General features: G+C 38.2%; 1 protein-coding gene across 5 annotated transcripts in view; it reads right to left on the bottom strand.

Annotated features, from left to right (window-relative positions):
* Positions 1-21326, bottom strand: part of atp2b3 (ATPase plasma membrane Ca2+ transporting 3) — a 58194-nt gene that overhangs the window by 27415 nt on the left and 9453 nt on the right. For 3 of the 5 annotated variants that reach the window (XM_020704444.2, XM_020704445.2, XM_020704447.2), the window contains exons 3-13: positions 17184-17381; positions 15617-15874; positions 13793-13918; positions 11658-11783; positions 8336-8392; positions 8056-8097; positions 7805-7969; positions 3600-3671; positions 3334-3476; positions 966-1098; positions 7-116 (exon numbers count right to left, since the gene is read on the bottom strand). In XM_020704444.2, coding sequence (XP_020560103.1) covers positions 7-116; positions 966-1098; positions 3334-3476; positions 3600-3671; positions 7805-7969; positions 8056-8097; positions 8336-8392; positions 11658-11783; positions 13793-13918; positions 15617-15874; positions 17184-17381 — 1430 coding nt within the window. The remainder of the gene's footprint in view (positions 1-6; positions 117-965; positions 1099-3333; positions 3477-3599; positions 3672-7804; positions 7970-8055; positions 8098-8335; positions 8393-11657; positions 11784-13792; positions 13919-15616; positions 15875-17183; positions 17382-21326) is intronic. The other 2 variants (XM_020704446.2, XM_011476786.3) reach the window with 1 other exon arrangement.

Genomic DNA, 21326 nt, shown 5'->3' on the forward strand with positions numbered 1-21326 from the left:
ACTCACTAAGATCTTGGAGGTGTAGGCGCTGTTGATGGCGATTGCATGCACCAACACGTCCAGCGTTCGAGGGCTGATCAGTCCAGGATCTGGAACCACGCGGTGGTGGACGTCGCCTGGAAAGAACAGTCAATATTTTACTGCTATCAAGAATAAAGTCTTAACATACTGTACCTGACTTATTTTTGTTTTCTATTAGCCTTTTGAAAACTTATTACAAAAGAAGAATGTTTTCCAAAATCTCATAATTTCAAGAAAACCAAAAGCACTGTAGAAAAAAACAGATAAGTCAATAGAAGATAAAAACACACACAAAAAAACACGGAAAATGTAACTGTTAAATAAAGCAACATAAAAAATCGTTACGCGGAATACGCTTATTTTGTCGTTCACTCCAAAGAGCCGCACAGAGACTCTTAGGTTGAAAGCCGTTTCAGTCAGACAACTCTTGCAGAAGAATATTTATTTCACAACATCTTTAGTTTGGCAGTCACAACTTGATTCACAACTTCGTTTTGGCATAAGGCTCCGTTCAATTCCTTGAGATAATTCTTTTTTCCTTACACTTTCGGGTAACAAAACCCCCGTAACGGAGCCCACAGGTGGAAGCCGGGGAGGAGGGAGGGGCGAAGAATGAGCGCTGAAGGTAAGAGAGAATGAACAATTGTACACCTGATTTAAATAGGACGCTGAGCAGGTGAGTTAATTGACTGACCCGCCCTAGGGGAGTAACCTGTAATTCTGCAGAGTGTGCCCGCCCGAAAATGCGACGAGTCGCTATTTCATTTGTGACCAAGACTAATAGGTTTGATCCTGTCCCGTTCCCGTCCCGAGACGACTCCCATCCAGCGGGAATCCCAAAAGTTACATATATTTTAGAAGAAGGGCAGCAGTTCTAGATAATGACTTATTCTAGCTTCCAACCAGAGCTTATTGAAAGAAACTGGATTAGTACTTGTGTGTACCTATGAAAGCCTGGACCACAGTCATCCGGTTGGTGGTGAGGGTTCCGGTCTTGTCAGAGCAGATGGCCGTGGCATTGCCCATTGTCTCACATGCATCCAGATGCCGCACAAGGTTGTTGTCTTTCATCATTTTCTAATTATGAGATATGAAAAAAGAGCAGAGAATGTGAGAACGCTGATCCTAAACAGATTTCTTCTTCCCTTTTAACCTTTTAGCATGCTTGTTTCGTTGTGTTTGCCGGTAATGTGAATGTGGTTCCAGACAATTAATTTCCTGCTGAGAATGTATGAACTGTCCTGTCCCTCCTTAAGTGGAATTGACTGATGCGACAATGGAAGCAATCATTTTGTAGAAGAGAATGGAGATGAACAATTGAGGTTTACTGATTATTAAAATTATAATTGAATTCTGGCCTTAATAGTTCATTATAATTTAATATTTTGTTATATTTTGTGGGGGGGAAAGCTTTGTTTTGTTTTTAAGTTTGATCGTTTTTGTCATCCTTTACACATTTTTATTTTTGTTGTGTTTTTCCCACATTGACACATCTTTGCTCTATATATACACTTTAAATGGCCACAGTTGAACTTGAGAACTTTACAGTTTAGAGTATTTTCCTCTTACTGTCTTTTAAGGTTTAACCCTCTAAATTCTGTTAGTATTTCTTATGTTTTTACCATTTTTTGAATCTTTTTTCACTATATTTTATGAAACATTGAAGTCGAGTGAGGGAAAATCCATCTTATCTACTACAACAACAACAAAAAAAACATTCCACAATACACACATCTCTGGGAGCTTTCTGGTAATGATTAGATTCACCTACGGCAAATTAGAAGCTCCAACTGGGACAATTTTAGGTTCAAGGGTTTTGGTTGGAGGTGCCACCATTCTACCGTGGTTAATTTGGCACTAGGTTGTTTAATGTGGTCTTAAAGAGGCAGACCTTCAACCAGAGGTCCATGCCATTTACAATATGGCCAGTTCAAACAATTGTTGACATTTCTTGAACCCTGATTAGAATTTGAATCAAATTAGAGAATTCCCATGGCAATAATATTACTACAGTGACATGTAATAAAGAACAGTAAAAGAAAAAAAGTTCTTGCCTTAATTATGCCTATAGAATAAATACACACACTAGTAATATTTTTTCTGTTGTAAATTTTTTTTTTTTAACCTTTAAAAAAATAAAAATAAATCACATCTGTGAATTATGAATGTCTAATTCCTTTGTTTTGATCTTATTTTTTTGGATTCTAAATTGTGTTATTTAAGTGAAACTGCTTTTCTTTGTGTTTTTATTTTTCTTTTCTTTTCTTTTCTGTGGACCAAAAATATAACGATGAATTAAATCAAAGGTAAGAGTAGATTTTATCTGGTACTTCAAAGACATTTCACCACATCTAATGCAGAGAACAACTTTAACATGACCAGGGTTGAAAGAACATCAGCAATTATCCATTTCTACCCATTCAGATCTGTTTGATGGGACAAAATTAAGATTATTTCTTGTGGAGTTTTCAGAGACAAACAAGATTCTCTTCTTTTTTTGAAAAGTTCTTGAATCCCTTTTCCTCTTGGTAAGAATATTGTCTTTTGCCTCAGATGGAAGTTTTCCTAACAGGCATAAAGCGTTTTCATGTTTTTTTTGGTGTCCTGTGTTTCATTCTGTAATGATTTAAAAGGCCTATACCCTGCAAAGTCCTTTTTTTTTTTTTAGCTTTTAAGCGTATTATAATGTTCATTCCTCACAAAGAGATACAACAAAGCGAGGAAACTTCTGATTATTCCTCTAAAAACCTACATTCTGAACACCCAATCCACGAAAACGGGTGAGTTCTGACATTGTGACGTAGACCAGTGAGGACCCCCCCCCCTTCCAGGAAGAGTCTGGGCTACCAGCACCGCCCCCAGATTAAAAACACACCCACTTTCTCCACAGAGCTAGCGGTGATCGGCAAAAACGCTTTCATTTTATGTGAACTATATGAACACCCATCTTCGCAAAAGTTGAGATGTTGTTTGTTTTTGTGGGCGAAACGCAGACACAGTGCTGAGGTCTGCTCAAGGTGGAGGTTATGAAATGGGCGGCACCCACACGGAGAGAAAGGCAGAGCCTCAGAGATCGAGTCGTCGGGTTGGAAAAAAACTCATCTTTAATAAAAAAATTGGTTTGTTTATGTGCCAAAGGTAATATTGTCATATCCATGGATATTGTTTACTATGAAAGGCTTAACAGCATGGTAAAGGCCTTTAACATTTTCGTTCTCTCGTAGTTTTAGCCCAGAGGCTGTTTGATTAGGAAGATGTTGGAGCTTTACACCCACTGGCTGAATACCTATTAAAACAAATGAGCGGAATTACCTTGACTGAGTAAGCCAAAGAGATGGTGACAGCGAGAGGTAAGCCCTCTGGGACAGCCACCACCAGCACAGTGACTCCAATGATGAAAAACTTGACAAAATATTGGATGTATATTGGGGTGCACTCTGCCAACCATGAGCGCTCTGAGGACAGAACACACCGCATTTTAATTTAATGATATAATTAATAATTAGTCATTTTTAACATTTAGTATTAATATTCAGAGGAGTGATGACTGTAATCTGAGTAATTTCATCCATACAGACCTTTGACGACAAACGTGTTGATGACAAAAAACAACATGAGGATGATGACGGTGATGGCGGACATTACCAAACCTGTGGAGAGATAAGAAATTATTACTATTTCAAGAAACAGGTTATTGAATTATAAACCATAGTTGATTGGATGACGCTAAGGCAGACATTAAAAACAAGAATGTGCTCCTTAAGTGATCATAATTAGACACAAACTGACAGAAAATCTAATCACAAATGAAATCTAATGGGTAGCACTTAAGAGACAACCACGGTTGAGAAATAAACTGAGCATAGATGCATTAAATTATTACAGTTTTTAGAAACTTAAAAGCAGACAAACACTTTGTTATGCCTTTAACTTATTAAATTGACACGACTGTATAGTCAAACCCTCAGTTAAAACTTTAATAAAAGTTGCTGGGTTGGTATTTTAATTATCAGACAACTGCAGACATTTTTTAACAACTACTACTAAACGAAACACTGAATTTTTACACAGCAACATATTTATGGCAGGAACTTCAGCTAGCAACAGATACAAGTCTGGTTCAGAAGTGAAGACAAAAAAAAAAAAAAACAGAACATAGCCAAGGTAGCAGCTTCATATTTTTTTTACACTTTTTTAAAGACTTGGACGAAGACGGAAGAATATGTTAGGATTCAGGTTCAAGTTCTCCGGATCCTGCAGTTGCATAGCAGTCCCACAATGTCAGTCCCCCACCACCATATTAGGTTGATGCAGACTTTTTTCTGAATTGCTGTGATTAAACATGAAAAAACTGTTTCAGTCAGACAACTCATGCAGTAGAGAATGATGTATTTTCCAGATTTTTCTTTTAGTTTGGCATAAGGCTCCATTCAGATACAATAAAACAAGATATTCCACTAAAAAAACGTCGGGTATAAAACTACCCCTTACAGAGCTCAAAGGTGGAACCCGGGGAAGAAGGTGGGGCGACAAATGGATGACAGAGGGCGTAGAGCACACACCTGCTTCTTTAAGTAGGTGGTGGAACAGGTGAGTTAATTGGGCAGAACCGTCCACGGGGAGATGTAAACAGGTAAACACTGCTGAGCTGCCTGCCTGAAATTCTCCCAAGGTCGTTCATTTTTCAGAGCATTTCCCCTTTTTTTCTTCAAAGTGCATCAATCACCAGCTAAATGCGTCTGGAAGGATTGACTGTGGAGGTGAAATGTTTTGCACGGTTTGTGTATTTTCTTTTCTCGGGGAAAAACAAAAAAGAGAACATAAAAAGAAGAGTGAAAAATGTGTATTTGTCAAATCTGACGTCTTTGTGTTCTTTTTCTGTGTCTTTCTGCGTGAATTCTACCGTGGATCCATGCTTGTTCAAAAGTCTATTTCTGATTGTAGAATCATGAACTCCCACAAATCACATAAGGCCTGCAATTCTCTCCATATTCCTCAGTTTCATTGTTTTTTTCAAATAACTTTGTTTTTTATATAATTACACATAAATGTACATACAATAAATCAAGGTTTTCTCAATCTGATACTACAGCCTATACAATCCAGATTGAGTGAGTGTTGTCTAAAAAAGTGTTTACTACATCAGACAGACCAAATTTAAACAGATATCATTTTGGATATAAAAAAAAACTAGAAAAAGGCTTTATTAATTTAAAATTGTGTTTAGTAGCTTCATAATGAAACCTGTAGCTACATTCCAGGTCCTCACCTCCTATAACAAATGTGTCTCTTGAGATTGAGAGAATGTGTTGTTTGTTCCTCCAGTGAAAACGTATGTGGCAATCACAAATTCTTCTTTAAAAATCAGACAATGTGATTTCCTGGAGTCCTTTACTTCATTCCATCTCTCACAGTCGAAGTTTTTCTATGATGAACAGAATACATCTCTCTCATTTTTATTAACGGGGCAACTTGGAGAATCTGTGACTGAAAGATACTTCTCAAACCACTTAACCGCTGCAGTCAGAAGTATCTGTAGGATGTATTCATGGTTCTTAATTCAATGGAGTCTGGTTAAAGACTCAGCAGAGCTCATTCTATTGTGATTTCTGAGTCAAATATTCCTAAAATGGCAACATGTTCTCATCTTTGGAAATTGCTAGATAAATACATAAATTTGATGGCTGATGCTCTTTCATGTAGCATTCACTCAACACAAGTGAAGGCGTCTTGGAGGGCAGACGGGAGGTGTCCCGGCTGAAGCTGAAATCCGGTTTTTGTTCTTCTGGATTCTATTCCCTGTCTCTATTTTCTTTTAAATTTTCTGTCGGAGTGGGAGGTATTCTGTCTTTCTTGTCTTCATCATCTCTGGTTGCAGATTTGTGCTTAATAGTCCAGAGCACCTGATTGGGTGAAAATCTCCAGGACAGCATTTAAATACAGGGTATCTTTTGTTGGAACTCCAGAACCACATTTTCTCTACTTGTCTGAATAAGTTATCATTTTTGGAATCTGTGAAATCTTTCACCCTCCATGTTGTTGAACTTATTGGGCTGCATACACAATAACCAGTTGTGGTAGATGTGCTGTAGAGCAGATTTCTTCCCGTGTATTTTGTGATGAGTTAAGTTCCAAACTGAACTCAATTTAGCATCTACATGAATGCAAAAACATGAGGGACTTTTTTTTAGTCGCTGGAAATAAATTCAGGTGTCAAGGGGATAAATGTCTTTTCTTTGCTTTAGCTTCTTTTATGTCCTCATAGATTAGTCCTTGTTGCAGTCTCAGAGTAATTATGATCAATCTGTCACTACTGGAGAGGTTTTCCACTGTTCCCCGTTTTCTCCATGTGAGGCTAATGGCTCTCACTGTGGTTCTCAAAGATGCAGAAATGTCTTTATAACTCATCCAAATTGAAATATGTCTGTGAGTTTGTGTTATTTGCTTTTTCATTTGAAGCTTGAAGCTGGAAGCTGATTTGTTAGATCAACAGAGCAGAATTCCTAACAGGAACCAGGTCGGAGTTTAGCAAATGCCATGCTATTCGGATTAACTCAGACGTCTACAATAAACAAATAGGACAAGTTTAAAATCTATTAAAAACCCACTCCAATCATAAATTTTCAAAATGTTTCCAATGGTCTTTTAACTATGATTATGCTGTTCTTAGACAAAATATTCGGGCGTGGCTTCTGCAGAGCGGCAGGAGTTCATCTGACATTTCCCTCTGAGTTGTGGGCAGGACTGTTGACATGAAGCAACCCCGCCCCCTCCTCCCCTCTCTGTTAACATTCTCTCCCACTAGCTTATAAGCTCCTCAACCTAGCATCCCCGTTGCAACTAAAATTCATTCATTCAATCATTCATTCATTTTCTGTACCGCTTTGTCCCTTTCGGGGTCATGGGGCTGCCGGAGCCTATCCCGGCTACTTGGGCGTAGGCAGGGGATGCCCTGGACAGGTTGCCAGTCTGTCGCAGGGTAGAACATCCACAAACACACACCCATGCACTCTCACATTCACACCTAGGGACAATTTAGAGTTGCCAATTAACCTATGAAGCATGTTTTTGGACGGTGGGAGGAAGCCGGAGACCCCGGAGAAAACCCACGCATGCACGGGGAGAACATGCAAACTCCACACAGAAAGGTTCCCCATTGATGTAGTTTATCACGTCCCCCAGCTGGGACTTGAACCAGGGGCCTTCTTGCTGTGAGGCAAGAGCGCTAACCACTGCGCCACCGCGCAGCCCCTGCAACTAAAATGTCGAATAATATTGGAGCTATCCGACCGTACAGTTTTGAGCTTTATGCCAGCTCGGACAAGGACAATGAAGACGTACGTGGATCTAGTCATCTACAAATTAATACAGAGCAGAGAGCTTGTGACCACCCAGCGTATTTTCTACATCACAAATACGCTCCTTTTCAAACTAGATTTTTTTTGTCTGCTCCTGATTCACAACAATTTGAATAACTAAGTACTCATAAATGCAATTTTGAGCATAATTCGTTTTACATATGTCCTCCATCATTATAAAAATGGCATAAGAATACGTTAAAAACAGCAAAAAATTACATTTTAACTGTAGTGGGTCTTTAAGATATTGTAACTTAATAAATAGGGGCTGCCTACATTGAGAACAAATGTAAACATCTGTGTTCACGAATGCCTTTTAACACTTTGTTTCATGTATTATACAAGAATTCGGCTCTAATCGATTAAGCAGAAACATCACAAACTCTAATAAACTCGTTGGTTTAGCAGCAATGAAAATTGTGTACCTGCTTTGCCAATTTGAACGGCCAGTTTGGTGAGCTTGCCCTGCAGCACACTCTTCTCTTTCTTTGGAACGTTGGTTTTCTTTTTCTCTCTGTCTTCCACCTCTCCTCCCTCTGCGCTCTTCAGGGGTTGCATCTCCATGGCAACACCCCCATCCTGTTTCTTAGCTGATATAAAAAAAAAAACATGGGGGGGGGAAAATATTCAAAGGAATGACTATTAGGAGGTTGACACCCATTAAAATGAAGTTTACCTTTGTTCTGATTGTTCTCCACAGTTCCATCGGGCTGTTTTCCTGCAAGAAGAAGGGGCAGGTGAGTTACAAAGACGCCACGGTAGTTTTTGGAACAGCCACACACTCTCTGGAAACAAGAAACCACATGGAAACAGTCTCAAAGGGAAGAGTGGTAAAGGTGCAGCGGGTCAAGAGACTAAGATACATTTTCAGGTGTGTTAAATCCAGGTTAGTTCACTTTGGGGTCCATTCATGGAATAAGGAAAGGGGCGGGGCAGACATGTTCACACTCACATACCATTGGTGACTGTGCTGTTACTGGCATCAGTGGAGATGAGCAACTGAGTACTGTCATCTGTTTGAGGAATGTGTGAGAAGGCAATGGGAGTCCAGAGAGGAAAGGGAAAAACAAAAAAGAGAGCAAAAAATGAAGAGTGAAAAGTGTGTCTGAAATCTACAAGCAAAGTGATGAGACGCCTGCAAAGATAATGTGAAATTGACTTCAGTTCTAACATAAAAGACAAAGTATCCTCAGATAATGAACACTTGTGCAAAGGAAACCCGACATGTTACTTCTTCTTTCCGAGGTGATGCCATGCACATTCCCACGCTGAAGCGGGAGCTGCAGGAAAGAAGTGCGCTGCTAATAATATTAACCTTAAGTGCTTCTGCTGAAAGTATTTGCGGCTCAGCTGTGTGCAGCTCTGCTCCGACTGCATGCCCCTTAAAAACAGATTTGAGCGTAGACTAATGCTCCATGCATTGACCAACCAAAGCTCGTCCCTGAATCTCTCTTGACCCCCCCCCCCCCCCCCCCATCTCTTAATTGATTGAATCTGCAGCATTTGTCTGTCTCTCACATTAAGGAGTAACAGAGGACAACAAAGGCAGAACTAGGAAAGTGAAAAAGGACACAGCAGGGGGGTAAACAACACGCCAAGCCAGAGATGGACAGGGGTGAGAAGAGGAAAGATAATAAATGCTTCCTATTCAAACCCTTATCTGAAATCAGTATCTAACTATAGCTGCACATGTATGCAGAAATGTGCAAACCCCCAGGAAGGATGAGGCTAGCAGGCTTTACCAGAAAAATGCTACAACCTGACATGGTGTCCAAAAAGAAAGAAGGAGAGTCTCACATTCCAAGTTCGGCTTTTTTTTTCCCTTTTAGGAGACCAGCGAGACAGGAAGTTTAAAACTTTATTAATAAACTAAAACATGGACAAAGAGACACAAAAAGGGTGAACAAGCAGCGGACTGCTTCTGAATTAGTCTTTCTTATTAGTGATTACCTTGTGAAGTTATGGCGAATGCATTTTTTTAGTTTTATTCACAAACATGTTGTCATCCTTTAAAACAAAACTTTTGAAAAAACTCAACAACCTTCAACTCATTGGGTCCTTGCAGTGTTTCAAATCCAACTCAGTGTCCAGTTTTGATAGTAAATTCTGAATTCAAATAAGTTGTATTTTGTTATGAAACACTGATTTTTCGTAATAGATGAAGCATAGGTTGTTTAAGAATTGCTAGTGATTGAAGATCAATGAGGAATCAGACCCTTTGTAGATGTTATGTCTGAAACTGTATTTTAGTTTTTGCATTTCTTTGTTATGATGTCAGTTTTTTGTGTTGTTTATTTTCTGTGGTTTAATCTGCAGCAAATTTATGTTTTCATTACTTATTTTTTCTGTTCAGCAGCAAAACAAACAAATATGAGCTGAAGGATTGTTGTGTTGGACAAATTTTACTGTTACAAAAGGCAGTTGTGTCCCTTTGGACATACGAGGGGTATATTTGTATAAACTCTTTGTATTTTAGGTAGTAATGTATTATAAATAATATGTATTATTTTATAGGTTAGCATTGTAGTGTTTATGATTTTCTGTAGATCTTTGCAGGATTATTGTTTGTGGGTGAGGTTTTTTGATAGGCGTTGGATCTGGATTGGATTGAGGCCAACGGTGGTGGCTTTAAATTTCAGCCTTTCACTCTGGTGTGTCGTCAAGAAGTGTGCTGATCTACCCAGCTCTCCATTTTCTGTAGCTATGCTTTTTCCTGTTTTTGCTTGTCCTGAGAGTTAGGTAAGAATGTGTCACCTGTGCCAATGACCCCCGTGATCGGATTGGGCCTTGGAATAAAAGAATCCTCATTTTACAGTTTCTGCAGTTTCTAAGTTATTGTCCAGTTAAGGGCTATATTAGGGTAACTGGGTGGGTTGAGGGAGGAATCTGGTGAGGGAGGGGTGCCAACTGTGTCTGATTGTCCTGTTTTTTCTGTTTTAAATAATGTTCATTTTTTACAACTATTTTATTGGCTTTTCTGTAAAGCGCTTTGTGTTTGAATGAATGGCACTATAAAAATGAAAAATGTTTGACGTTTTTTTTTTCCTTTTTTCTGTCACAATAAGGTAATAAGCACTTGTGGGTATAGAGTTTGTTTAGTGTCTTGGCTTTAGTCCGTCCCGGATCCTTTATGCTTTGTTTCCCTTAGTTTTGTGTTTGTTTGCAACACTTTTTGAAAAAAAAACCAAAAACATAATTAAACCCCACCTTAAATCCCTAAATGTAAGTAAGGGCTGTAACAGACTGTCACAGCAAGGTAACATGACATGCATGTAAACCAAATGGGAATGGCTCAAATTTTGCTTAGAGTTATGCGAACCAGAATACATTCATTCAACAGTCAACATTCAAATTAAAACTGTTCCCAGTTTACACATTTTCTTGCGATGTAACCCTTAGTCACAACTGTCCTTGTTGGTAGATACGGGCTGTCTGCGGTTGACCACTGAAAAATAGTCAATATTGTACGGGCACACAAAATATCAAGGTCATAAACCGCTCAGAGATCCTGCTGATTACGTCTTTCTACAACCTGGACATCCTAGAGACCTGCCGCAACTGTAAAAGTTTAGTCTTACACATTATTAATATTCTATCTACAAGATGTCACAGCCAAATGAGATACAGTCTACACAGAAGAACCAAGAACTGCTGTTATTAGGTTAACACAAAAACAAGTTGTTCTTTTGAACCACTGATGTCTTTTTAAATGTCATCATAGTGTTTACTTTTGACCTCAAGGGTTTAGAATGTGTACACTTTGTTCCTTTTTACCTCTCCTCCAGTGGTCTTTTATGAATTTTTAGGGTTGTTTTGTGTGTTTTTGCTGTTGTTTTGCATCAGTTCTCCTTCTCTGTTTTTGGGCCTGTTAGATGTTACTACATAATTGCTTTACCGTCATCTCAAATTAAGCAACATAGCTTTTTATGCAATTATTTTGTGGATTTCAATTTGTCATTTTAGTAACAGTTTACTTGCAACCAAGACATGCAAGTGATCCTTTTGATCAATTTTGACCCATTGGGGGTCTCTGTCAGCCCTCTGGGATTTTGCAGTCTTGTGACTAGGTTTTGGTTGCAATATCACAAAAATGCTGACGCTAGAAGACTTATTCTGTTGAGGATCTATCCCATCTTCATTTTGGCCCAGTAACATGTTATGTAAAACAATTAGGTGGATCTTTGTTGAAACTCTCCTTTTAAACCATATTAACCAACAACAACGTACCTTAAAGTTTGAAAAAGTTACGAAAAAGTGACTATCCATCTGGTCAAATACCTTTCTTTTCTTTAACATCTTCTTCAATCTCTCCAGCACCCAGCAGGGTGAAGATGATGCCCGTCTGCGAGTTGACGCCTACAGCTGTGACCAGCATCCTGCCCGAGCCCTCCATCACATGAGTACCTGAAAATCAACAAAGTAAGCAACCAGATCCCAATGAACACACGCCATTCGATGTCTGATGTATATAATATGAAGCTGGGTCACTTAAAGCTGTAAGAAGTCTACAATATAACAAGTTATCCAGATCTGACTGGTTAGTATAGCCAGGGTTTTATGACCTGGTTTCTTCCTTCTTTTTTTTTTTTACCTCTTGACTGTGAACACCTGGAACTTCTTATCTCCTACCAACTGCTCCAGCCTCCTCCTCCTCCACCTTCTCCTTTATAAGTTTGTGGTACCAGTGCTTGAAACTCAGGATTGCATTTGGATTGTTGTTTGTTTCTTTGAGGTGCTTATTAGTCATTCTTTGTCCCAGTTCTCTAACCCTCCCTCCACCATTTGCAAAGTGCAGCTGTTCTCCATTTCGTCGGCTCGCCAGCATCCCAATCTAATAGCTTTAGATCATTCTTAGAAAATCTCTTTGACCAAGTTTTATCACCTGCTAAATTGAAGTTTGTGATTAATTAGGCATTAGTTAAGCTCTAATTGTGTTGCTTAACAGAGCATTTACAAAATCACATAAAGCCTCTGAGAAGCTGAGACACAGAAAATAAGAATTGAAGCCTGTGGTTTCTGAAAGTCTAATTATAATGTGTTAAATACATTTAAGAAGGTGTAAGAACTGAAAAACGATTTAAAAATGTATAATATTAAATTCTAAATTTACAGAAAAATGCTACATTTTCTCAAATAAAGTTCAGTAATCAAAACAATTATGCCCAACTTGTAAATTATGAAGCAATAAGGACCAAATTACCCCAAAATGTTTAAGACAACTGAAATGGAACTTGACGACTGTGGTACTAAAAATGTTAAAATAAAATAAAAAATTCTGAGAAACGTAAAAGTAAAGTAAACTTTAAAACATAAAAATAGATGTTAAAAGTATGTTAGTTTTCCAAAAAAATGAAGCTACAGTGCCTAAAAATTTACACACTGACTAAAAGCTTTAATTGTGTGTAAAAGTTCGAATAAGCTTTCTTTTGTTTCAAAAACTTAACTTCTTATCAAAATAAAAGCTGTTAAAGAAAAAACCAAAGAGGCCCCAACAAATTGACAGTAAAAGGTTAATACCAATAAATACTATGATATAATAAAACCACACATCCTCCCTTAAGTGATTTTCTGTTTATACAACTGATTTTTTTATGACTTCCTTGTGAATATATTTGACATTACCGACAGTACTTTCACAATGCTTTACCTTGATTTGAAGTGATGCACACAGTTAAAGGGATGAAAAGCAATGAGGAAATCCAAACCAATAACCTGACTTATGTAAAAAATAAACATGCCTGAAGTAATGCGCTAAACGGGAGACAACCTTGTTTCAGGTAAAAGCACCAGCCTTTATTTGCAGGTGTTTTACTCTGGTAAAATAGTATTTTCATATTTTGATTCCTGAGTTTTTATCATTAAGTTGTGGAATTCTGACAACAACAAGAAGCTATAAAGAAATGAAGCCACGAGTGATCGTAGATACAAAGAGAACAATTTATCTGAGACAAAATATCCACAGACAAACAGTGTCTTCAAAATAAAATACTATAGAACTGATGAGAAATTTGCAGTTCAGACACAACAGAAAGTTCAGTAAACGCGCCGAAAAGTTATTTGTGGACCTTTGACAGAGGTTGAGTTGGACTGGCCTGATAACACCTCTCAGATCTAGTTCTGTGATTTAACAGTACTCTACAAACATAATCTGCTCACTAAAACGTACTTTAATTCTTAAAAAATCCATCAAAGTGGTAGTTTTTTTTACTAGTAATTATTCCACCATCAAGCACAGAAAATTAGATTATTTTAAATGATGTCTTCTTTAATGATTAGTCACTGATGGGAAATGGCACATTTGTGTGCCCATTATACTTCTGACAAAATGTTGCTCAATGAGAGCCTCACATCAGTTAACGTTGTCAGACTAATTTTAATAAAAATGAAAGAGTAACGAGAAAGAGAAAACCCACCTGAGAGCAGCATGGGGTCCTTATCCACTGATTTGCGTACGTGGTCAGATTCTCCTGTCAGGGAGCTTTCATCTATTTTCAAGTCGTTGCCTTGGATCAAGATACCATCAGCAGGTAGAAGGTCCCCTAAACACAAAAAGAAGAACAATGGGTCTGTTTCACAGCAATGTTTACCTTCACAGATCATGAGTATGAAGTGATGTTTCTGCACCATATTGCAAGCAAAAGTCACAGTTTTGAGATCAAAATTTCCTAAAATTACAAGCAAAATATTCCGTTTTAAAAACAAAACATTAAAAAAAAAACGTTCTATCACATAAACAGCTGGACCCTTTTTTCTGTTTGAAAACACGACAATCCTTGCTTATATTTGTCCGCGGCTCGTCTGTTGCTTCATTCCTACTCTGTTGACGTCGGCTACGGTGGCCGTTTTGGTTCAGTTGTCTGAGAATGGATTGTATTCAGAAAGAAATAGTCATTTTTTTTACCATGAATAAATGTTTTTTTACTTTAGACAAAGGCAAAGATTAATTCTTTATAAATAAGAAATCCTTTGCAACGCAAGAGAATCTGCTAAAGCAAATTTGCTCAAAGGAAAATATAACATTAAAAGTTAGAAATTTCATTACTTCTTTTAAATACGTTAAGTCTCATTTCTGAGCCATCATTCTTTTCATCACGTATGACAGCTGTTAATCTAATCATTAAACACAGTTGTGCAGCATTAAATACTAGGTGCTTTACTTTTATTTTTTTATTTTTTTTCTATAACGAACAGATCTTAAAGAAAATCGAACTTTTTGCCAATATTTAGTTCCGGGAATTTAAAGATCACACAGGCCAGTTCAGTGTAATGCCAGCAGATAAACGTTACAGTTTATTTTACAGTATTAGGAGATCTTCTGCCATAAATATACAAATGTGATTTAATAAAATGTATTCAATGCTAAAGGAAAGTATACATTACTTTTAAAATGATTAAAAAAGGAACTTTCTACAGCAAAAGATGCAAAATGGAGGGTAAATGAGCGGTTTCAGCATCTGAGTCTTGGTAGCGGACACCGTGTTCGATAAATACAGTGATTTAACTGGACAGGACTGAGACCAAACAACAGGCTGTCTGGTGGCAGATATGTCACGCTAAACGAAAACTTATCAGCAAAATAATCAAAGAGAAGAGAAAGCCAGAGAGACAGCACAATCAAAAACATTTGTGTCGCAAATGCAAAAATGTATTTTGAAAGCAAACGTTTAATATTTTTATTTCCTGCTTTGAAAGTTTTGTTTTTAAAACTGAACATTTTGTTTATAATTCAGGACATGTTGATCTCAAAACTGTGACTTTTGTTTGCAATGTGGTGGCAGGAATATCACTTCATACATGTGACAAGTCCTCCTGACTACTAGAGAAAAACATTTTCCTGTCAGTTTTCTTTTTAAATCCACCAAAAACTACAATACCCAGAGCCCCACTCCGTCACATACGGTACCATTGAAAAGCCCAAATGTCCTCCCTAGATACCAAAAGGAGATAATTCAGTAGTATGCAGTGGTTGGGAGATATTCCGGTTTAGAAATGTCGTCTAGAGAACACATTTGTTTTGCTGGTAGTCAGGAAGATATATTCATAATTCAAAATCCACCCATAGATTTATTCAATATTAACAATCTTTGCTGTTTTTGTTAAATTAATTCATAGAGCAATCAATTGAAAATGACTGATAACTGGTGCGAATAAATATGTTCCCTTTCTCACAGGTAAGATTCATTTTTTTGTAGGCTGCATTTATAATCCAGAGTAAAAGCCTATAAGTGCTTTCTTACCGTATTTGACCTGAGCTATGTCACCCACCACCATGTCAGCCACGGGGATCTGGATGACATTTCCTTTCCGCACCACAGTGAACTTCTGCTCCTGCTCGATGCGACTTTGCAAACCCCGGAACTGCTTTTCTTTGGACCAGTCGTTAAACGCCGTCACAAAGACTACACACACCACAGATAGCAAGATGGCAGCACCCTCAATCCAGCCAGCATCAGCCTCTCCTTCGTCCTCAGCCCCACCGGTACTTTCCCCGCATACTGGAGCAAAGACAACAAATGTTAGTTTAGGTGACTCTAAAACACGTTTATTCCTCTTCCCTCAAACATAAACATCCAGTTTGGTCAATAACACTCTTTTAAATGAAGGTTGTGAATCATATGTTCACTATACGCACAAATTTGAAATACAATTACTTATTTTCCATGACTATCATACAGTTTTGTTTTGTTTCTCCTTCTTTTCTATCTTCACTACCATAAACGATTATGTATTTTTTAAAATAAAACCTCTAACCCTTATTTTACCCCGCCTGGGAGGTATTCCAGAAAGCAGGTTATGTGAGTTACCACGGTAAGTTTGAGGCTAAAGAAGCGTATAACCTCAGCTTTCCCTTCCAAAAATGGAGGTATGTTTCCATAGCAACTCATGCTCTGAACATAACCTGGTCTGGAGCAGGTTTAGTTGAAGGTTAGTTTGTTTTCAGAGAGGTGAAGCAGCATGGTGTGTCCATTCGAAGATGATTTAGTGGATGAAGAAGCTGAGATAATACTTTTTCCACCATGAGAGGGTGATAAGACCACATTTGGATGTTGGAAAGATAAACTTTTTTACATTGATCTAACTTAATTATTTGCTTCAGTTAAGATAAATCATTTTTTTAGTTAAGTCAGCTTAGAAATAACACGTAGTTTTCAGACATTTATTTTACTTTCATTCAAATTAATTCAATGAAGTAGGTGTAACTTTGGTGCTGCTGTTAGATCGGCAGTGCAAGGAATTGTGGGATACCATTCCCTTTGCCTGTCTGGACGGATTTGGGTTTAAGTGTGGGTTTTTTTCTAAATGTGTTTAGTTGTTTAGCTGTTTTACTGTATAAAACTGTTATGTTTTATTCTTTCTGCACCATTAATGAGAGGGAGGGGATGATGAGTTTATTTAGCACTCCTCCTGCCACATTATGTTGTAAGAACTAAAGTTAAAGTCAGAGTCATGATAAATGAATAAGTGCTTCCTATTGCAAGTCCACATTGAATTTTTCATTTTAATGTTATAAAAATGAGAATATCTGCGGCCTGCTTGCAGTTTTATATTTGCTGCATGCAGCTGACTCCTGCATTGGAAACCAGTTTATTTTAAATTACAGTTCAGCCTATAGAAAGCCTGTGCACACTGTAAAAGGAGTTTGGGTTATTGCAAGGAGCAAATATAACACTGAAGTATAAAAATAAAATAAAAAAAAACCTTGAAAAAATGCACGAGGTTATGTTTCCCATGTTTAAAACCCAAATTGCATTTATGCAAACAGCAAAATATCTTAAAAAACTTTCCCTCTGCCCACATCCTCACTTGCGCTTTCCTGATTGGGAGGCTGGTAGAAAGACAGGCCAAGCGAAATGATGGCGGCAGCCTCCAAGATGATGAGCGTGACGTCCTGCAGGGCTTCCCACACCAGCTCAAGAAACGTTTTGGGTTTCTTCGGGGGGATAAAGTTTTGACCATAAATTTGGCCTCGACGCTCCAGGTCTGCGGGATCCCCACTGAGACCTGAAGAATGAGAAATTCAGAGATGTTAGAGCTGCGGATGTCAAGAGAGATGTGCCTAGGCGAGGACTAATGCCTTCCGAAAACAGCAGCAGATATACTAAATCCAAACTTCCTTAACTCCAGCTCTCAGAGACAGCTGATTAAAAAGTTCAATGTCTTCTTACATGCAGCACATCCATCTTCACCCTCCTCCCTTTCATGGTTCAGTTTCCATGGTGATCAGGACATCAAGTCCAGGCCTTCCTAGGCCTAACTAGATTCTGCCCAACAACAGGTGATGTCACTTATCCAGTGTGGTAGATTTTGAGCAGCTTTTCATGTTTTTGTGATTGGCTGCAGCTTTTACGCTGCAGTTGGCTCAGATCTGGGATCTTTGAATCCGTCTGCCTCTCTGTGTTTGGACACATCCTTCTACGGCGTGCTGCTGATAGAAGTCAGTCGTTTGGAGCTCCCAGCGCTGCAGAGGAGCCAGAATGATGCTCAACAGGGTTGAGGCTGAGAGAGAAAACAGGTGACCTATGCTGAGTAATCGCAGGGAGCCGTTTTCTCCTTTCATCCCTTCTTTCCTTCTTCCTTTCTCAGTCTCTCCTCCTACCCTCATTTTCTCCCCCCCCCTCTCTCTCTCTCAATCTCCCCTTGATGTGTCCTTGACAATGCGGCAAGCTGTTCAAGCTCTCCCTCTTCAGCCATCGGCTACCCCACCAAAAACACACACGCGTGCGAACATTTACGGACGTTTTCTGCCATATTCTGTCATTTCTGCGACTCTGTGATGCTCTCAGAGCAGCACTGGAGTTTCCATGTGTCTGGGTGTTGCTGGATGGATGTAGAACGTACTGCTTTAACCTCTGCCTCTCTAAGCATCACATTACACGCAATGCTCTCCATCAGCAGCACCATAAGAAACACAAGTGCGTACATACAGTATATGCATCCAACACAGCAGGTCTGCCAAACTGTCATCATAAAGCACAACTTACTTGTTTTTACATTTGAATAATCTAAAGGGTGGTTATTCTTTTCTATTTGTTGATACTGAGGACAAAGTAAATTAGCCAATCAAGTTTTGTTTTGCTGCATTAACACAAGCGCTGAATGCGCCAATGCTCTCCAGAATCTTAAGTCACGTCTAAAACCTGTAGCCAGAGACTGAGACTTTGTGGCAAAGCCCAAAAATCACATAAGAACGTTTCCTCATTAAAACCACACAGCAGGACTCTAAAGATGTTTTTGATGCTGATAAACAGAATCATTTACTAATGAAATGTAATCATATAGATGCAAATAACAAGTGATTATTTGTTTATTCATTTAACTTTTAAAATTAAATTCATTTGAACATGCATTTAGAAAAAAATAATTTTCAAAAAAGCCAAGTTTAAAAACAAAAAATATGTCTGAAAAAGACGTCAAAGCTTCTCAGTAGAGCCGACAAAGAAACACGTCTGTATTTCTTAGGTCAAAAGCTCCCTTTGGTCATCATCAGACCAGGCGGGAAAGACATTTTTAGATGAATATCAAACTTTATAAAAAAGTCTGTGAAGCAGAAAATGCAACTTTTAACAACAGCTGTGATAACTAAGAGATATCTTGTTCAGGTGATGACAAAAAAAACTTGTGGATATGACTCCTGACCTTCATGATACTTTGAGTTGAAATCTGAACCCTTTTTCTATTGTTTTCAGTTTGATGGATTAACCCTGAAAAGATCCCCTTTGGTTGGTTTTATTTTGAAACATGTTATTAATGGATATGAAAGTTTTCTTATGATTTGATAAAAGGAGCGTGCAAATAAACCCATGTGTTTTTTTAAGCAATGGTCTCCAAGCTTTTTCAGGCCATGGATTAGTTCAATGTCAGACGAAATGTTCACAGACTGGTTGTATGTGGCTCAGTTGGGCGACCAATTCCCGTTTCTCTTAACTTTTGAGGGCAAAGTTTAGCTTCATCCTCTATAAAATACCTGCTCATTAAGGGTTCACTCCAATCATCTTTTAATCTATTTTGTTTTAATTGCGATATCCCATTTTAGCCAAAAATAAAAAAAACCTTTGCCTTTTTCTACATCATAGTTTTTCAAATTTACCTCAGAGTTGTGGATGGGACTATTTGCGTGGAGTAAGCCCGTCCCCTTCCCAACATCTATCTGTTTACATGCTCTCCTGATAGCTTACAGCCCCTAACAACCCCTACCTAGCATTCCCGGTGCAACAAAAACGGCGACCAATATTGGAGCTGTTTCGACCAGACGGCTTTGAGCCAGATACCAGCTCAGACGTGGAAACCGAGACAGATCTGTATCTGGATCATGGATCTAATGGTCGAGAAGTGAACGCATCGGAATGCAGCGCAGCAGGAAGGTTGTGGCTTGCCGTAGTAAGTTATATGTCACATTTACACGCTTTTTCAAACTGGAGTTTTGCATTTGCAACTGATTTACGATATGAATGAAGAAATACTCAGAACTGCAATTTTAAGATGAAATTTCCTAATATATGTTCTCCATCATCTGAAAAACCAGAAGATGTTAAAAACACTTCTGTTGTGGATTACCGGAGACTATGGATTATGTCACTGAGTGACAGTGACGTCCGAATTAGAAGACACTGTATTTCTAGTGCTACGTCCGCATTCCCACCCTAATCCCTAACTACTAAAGAAAACTATATAGTGCTGGATTATGTAGTGCCCTGGATTTTAAAAGCATTTCGGACACAATGGTCAGCACTTTATTATTGTTTTTTAACGGCAAATATGACATCATCCATTTCACAAGGTGAAAATCGAATTGATGTGAGCATTTTGCGACGACCATTAACGAGTCCACTGTGTTCTGATGATGAAAACGTTGATGGTTTTTATTTAAAACATACACTTAACAACAATTTTTTCGCCAAAATTGTTCACACACTATGCATTGTGGGCTATACATATTTGTAAAGCGCTTTGGGCCTTCGAAAGAGGGTAGAAAGCGCTATATAAGTATGCGCCATTTACCATATTTGCCAATCTAGTGAGCATCCATGCCCACTAGAGACTTCTGGTAAATTTCTAGGGCACACGATTATGGAATTGTAGATTGGGACAGCACTACAAAATGGCGAACACACTATATAGTGCACTATGTAGTGAGTAGTAAAGGAATTCTGACACAACCTATGACTTTCCGTTTGGAAGGCTAAATGTAGAGGTAAGGAGAAGCTGTAGGGGTAGGGAAAGAATTTAGATACAAACAATTACTTTTATGAGCAATATTTGGGGACAAAAATCACATATTTAGGAGCCCAAAAATTACATTTATATTTCTTTCAGTCTTCTCAAATATTTCCATTTCCTGTTAATGGAAATTCCTGATCAGCAAGTTATTTGCTCGGTGACTGTTGTCTATTTTCTTAATTAGATTGTTCCTCATGTTAGCATGCATAACATACCTTGTTCCTTGAAGAAGAGTTGAGTTTTTAACTTTGACAATGAACCTTTCAAAGCAGAGTTACAACTTCAAAACTTCTAACTGCCAGATATGAGAGCATGAATGATGAGCTCTAGTATAGTCTGCTTTAGAGAAACTAGTATTTTGAAACGAAACAACTAATGAAAGGGGGAAACAGAATTCAAATAAAAAGGGCGTTTACTGACTAGGTCACAATAAGAAATGTTTTCTGACCCCTCTAATGCCTAACTGATCTTTATCAGCCAGTATTTGAGCTGAGGAAACTCAGTGACCTCCCGTGATTAAGTCTCAAAGTCTTCAGAAGACTCTGATGTGTTTGATTAAGCAAGAGGAAGGTCATCAAGTACATCCTAAAAGTCCTTGAAATTCAGGGAAGCACCAAGGTACCAAGGTAAAGCGTCATGCAAAAATAAATAACTGAATGTAGTTTGTGTATTATTGTTTTTAATGAGACCAATATTTGTTGGAAACTAGTTTGTTGCCATGAACTCAAG

This window comes from Oryzias latipes, chromosome 7, assembly GCF_002234675.1.
Source record: "Oryzias latipes chromosome 7, ASM223467v1".
Lineage (NCBI taxonomy): Eukaryota > Metazoa > Chordata > Actinopteri > Beloniformes > Adrianichthyidae > Oryzias > Oryzias latipes.